The 3,196-nt window shown below is 39.5% G+C and overlaps 1 protein-coding gene across 1 annotated transcript; it reads left to right on the top strand.

Annotated features, from left to right (window-relative positions):
• The first annotated feature begins 1,017 nt into the window (after window positions 1-1,017).
• LOC144791029 (uncharacterized) lies at window positions 1,018-2,985 on the top strand. The gene is made up of 2 exons (XM_078665661.1): window positions 1,018-1,501; window positions 1,865-2,985. The coding sequence occupies exons 1-2, from the start codon at window positions 1,081-1,083 to the stop codon at window positions 2,782-2,784; spliced, it is 1,341 nt and encodes a 446-aa protein (XP_078521787.1). The 5' UTR covers window positions 1,018-1,080; the 3' UTR covers window positions 2,785-2,985.
• The last annotated feature ends 211 nt before the right edge of the window (window positions 2,986-3,196 follow it).

Here is a 3,196-nt window from a genome sequence, read left to right on the forward strand (position 1 = left end):
GCAATTAAATTAGCATTCCGTGTTTAAGAAACTATTATAGGCCACTGGTGCCATTGAGGTGCCTGATGCAGCCTGATTCATCAATCTCCCGTTTTGCGAGCCCCTAATAGCGAATCATAAGGAATCGCTATTAAGGACTTGCAAAACGGGATTCATGTAGGAATTGCAAAAAATATTGCGATTCCTACATGTTCCTTATTTGCGAGTACCAAATTGCTAATCGCAAATAAGGAATAACTCCCCATGCATTCCTATGGGCCTACAGGCCCATAGGAATGAATGGGGAGTTATTCCTTATTTGCGATTAGCAATTAGCTAATCGCAAATAAGGATGCGATTTCAAGGGTGCAGGGGTGTCCAAAGGACACCCTGTAGCACCCCTGAAATTTAATCTACATTGGTGTTGCGCACACACATGTCCAAAGGACATGTGTGTGTGTAACATGCAACTTAGAAAAATGCATTTAAATGCATTTTTCTAAGTTTTTGCTATTTACCACGAGGTCTGACCTCGCGGTAAATAGCGGCCCAAAATTGCAATTTCGCAATTTTAAAATGATTCATGAATTGCATTTAAGGAATCTCAAATAGAGATTCCTTAAATGCAAATCTTCGCAAATGTACGAATTCTTTAATAGCGAATTTTGCATTTGGGATGATGAATCCCAAATGCAAAAATTGCACTCGCAAAAGGCAAGATTCTGAGGCCCACATGCATCAAAGTGGGAGATTGCGATTTCTTATTTGCATTTTGTAAGGAATTGCAAATAAGAAATCGCAAAATGCTATGCATCAATCTTTTAGCGATTTTTTTGCGTTTCGCAAAATGTCGCAATTAAATGCGATTCGCGATTTTTTCCGCATTTTGCGAAATCGCATAACGCGAAATCGCATTTTGCGATTTCGCAAAATGCGAAAACAGCACAGTTGATGAATTGATGCAGTCTGATTACCTGAGAGCCACAGAAGGCAATCAGGGACACCTGATGTTCCCTTTGAATGTAGCTCTGGCAGTTGATCTCAGAGCTTGGTGAGGAAGGTTGGTTATTGCTGCAGTGTGTGTTTTGGAGAAGGAAGGACATGGAAAATCAAGAGGCAGAGGGGCCCTCCAGGAAGAGAAAAGTCAAATTTTCTGACAAAGAGCTAGAAATTCTGATTGAGGAGGTGACAGACAGGCATGAACAGTTGTTTGGGAAACTGTCTCACAAAGTGCCTGATGCTGTAAAAAGGAATATGTGGCTCAACATTCAGTCAAAGGTGAATGCAGTTGGAGTGGCTCACAGGGAAATCTGCAATTTACAAAAGCGCTGGTATGACTTGCGCAGTCGCGCTAAGGAGAAGATAGCTGAAAGAATAAAATCAGCAAACAGAACTGGAGGGGGCCCCCCTAAAGACACACCAACAACCCCTTTGGATGACCTTGTGGAAGGGACACTTCTGACTGAGGCAGTTGTTGGAGTCATAAACATAGACACTTCAGACCTCATCACTCCCTCTGAAGGTAAGTTAACATGTGTTTGATAATGTAAGTGTGTGAATGATATAGTTATTAAGTTCCATAGTGAAGCCTTTCAAAGCAAGACTGTTCCAACATTTACATGCTTGGTTCATTACATTTAGAAGCCTACTTGCCTTTCTGACAGGGAAGTTAGATTGGTCACAGTAATGCATCATGGTTAATGTAGTTTCTGAGAAACACTGCTTGACATGCAAAAGTTTTACATCTCATAAAAAAAATACATAACAACAGATATGTTAGTAAATATCCAAAATTTATTTACCCAACATCCATGAGCTACAATTAATACTTTTATTAATCACAGCAAAGCACTTTCAAATCAAAATATCTGTTTTTATTTCACAGAATTACTACAAGAATTGATAGAGCGAGATCTAAGAGATTTCACTAACTTAGATATTCAAATAAATGAGGATGCCAACATGCCAAGTACCTCAACAGCACAGGAGACATTAACTGAAAGGCAAAGAGTACGCCAATTATTGCAAACAGAATCAGAGGATGAAAGTACTCAAAGAAATGCAGTCTCAACACCAGAGCCCACACCAACAGCTAACAATGTCAGGCCTAGTAGGCGAAGGAGACAAAGCCAATTTTTCAGAAGGCGTCCAAGGACATCCACAGTGTCTATGTTTGAGGAGGGTTCCACCACTGGAAGTCATGTTGAGGATAAAATTTTAAAAATACAGCGTCTGCAAGGAAAAGACATTAGAATTATAAAAGGAAACATGAAGTTTATGTGCAAAAACATAGCAGGCATGCACACCACTATGAAGAAGATGGCTGATGATTTCAAATGCACCCAAGAGGCTACTGTTAAGAAAATGGACAGCATAGCAAAATCATTGGAATCTATTTGCACAGTAATGACATTGCAACATAAGGAAAGTGTTCATAGGCACCTTAGGCAACAGACAACCTTAAATGGCCAGAACAGACTGTTATCAAGAATTTCCAATTCATTGTTTAAATTTTGCAAACAAAATGCAGAAATTCATGATAAAATTAATGCTTCATTTGTGGCAATAAGAAGGGGAATGGAGAGAGAGGTTTCCTTAGAGCCTGCTTGTAACAGTGATAATATACCTGTTATAACTCAACCAAAGGATGATCTTGCTATGGGTGGGACAAAAGTTAATCCACCAGAAGGTGTCTTTGGTGGGTCTAGAAGAAGTGTTAGATTTGCTAAGGAAGCATGCAACACGGTGTTGGATGAAGGAAATAAAAATGCAAAGGCTTTGCGTGTGCGTGGGCGTAAAAAGTAGTGCACAAGCAAGAACTTTGTTAAAGGCATTTTTCATGATTATTTTTCATTCACATTTACTCATTGACTGAAATGAAGGTCCTCAAAAATAGACAGAGGCCTGGTGTTTTTTTCCTGACAGATAACAGAAATTTAGTTTGTATACTCTGTACATGTCTTTGGTTCCATAGTACATATTTCCTTGCTTTGAAAACAAATTAAAATAAAGCATGGTACCTTTTCAGAAATAATTCTGTGTAATTTCTGCTCTCCTCATCCGTCCTTCTGCAGCTTCTGGTCCATGTTGTCTTGCTGGGGGTTGCTGGGGATCATTGTCATTTGGTGGTAACATGTCTTCTTCTTCCAAAGGTATGCCTCTCTCAGTTGCCAAGTTGTGCAGCATGGCGCAGACTGCTACAATTTTACAGCATGTT

Source organism: Lissotriton helveticus, chromosome 11 (assembly GCF_964261635.1).
Source record: "Lissotriton helveticus chromosome 11, aLisHel1.1, whole genome shotgun sequence".
Classification (NCBI taxonomy): domain Eukaryota; kingdom Metazoa; phylum Chordata; class Amphibia; order Caudata; family Salamandridae; genus Lissotriton; species Lissotriton helveticus.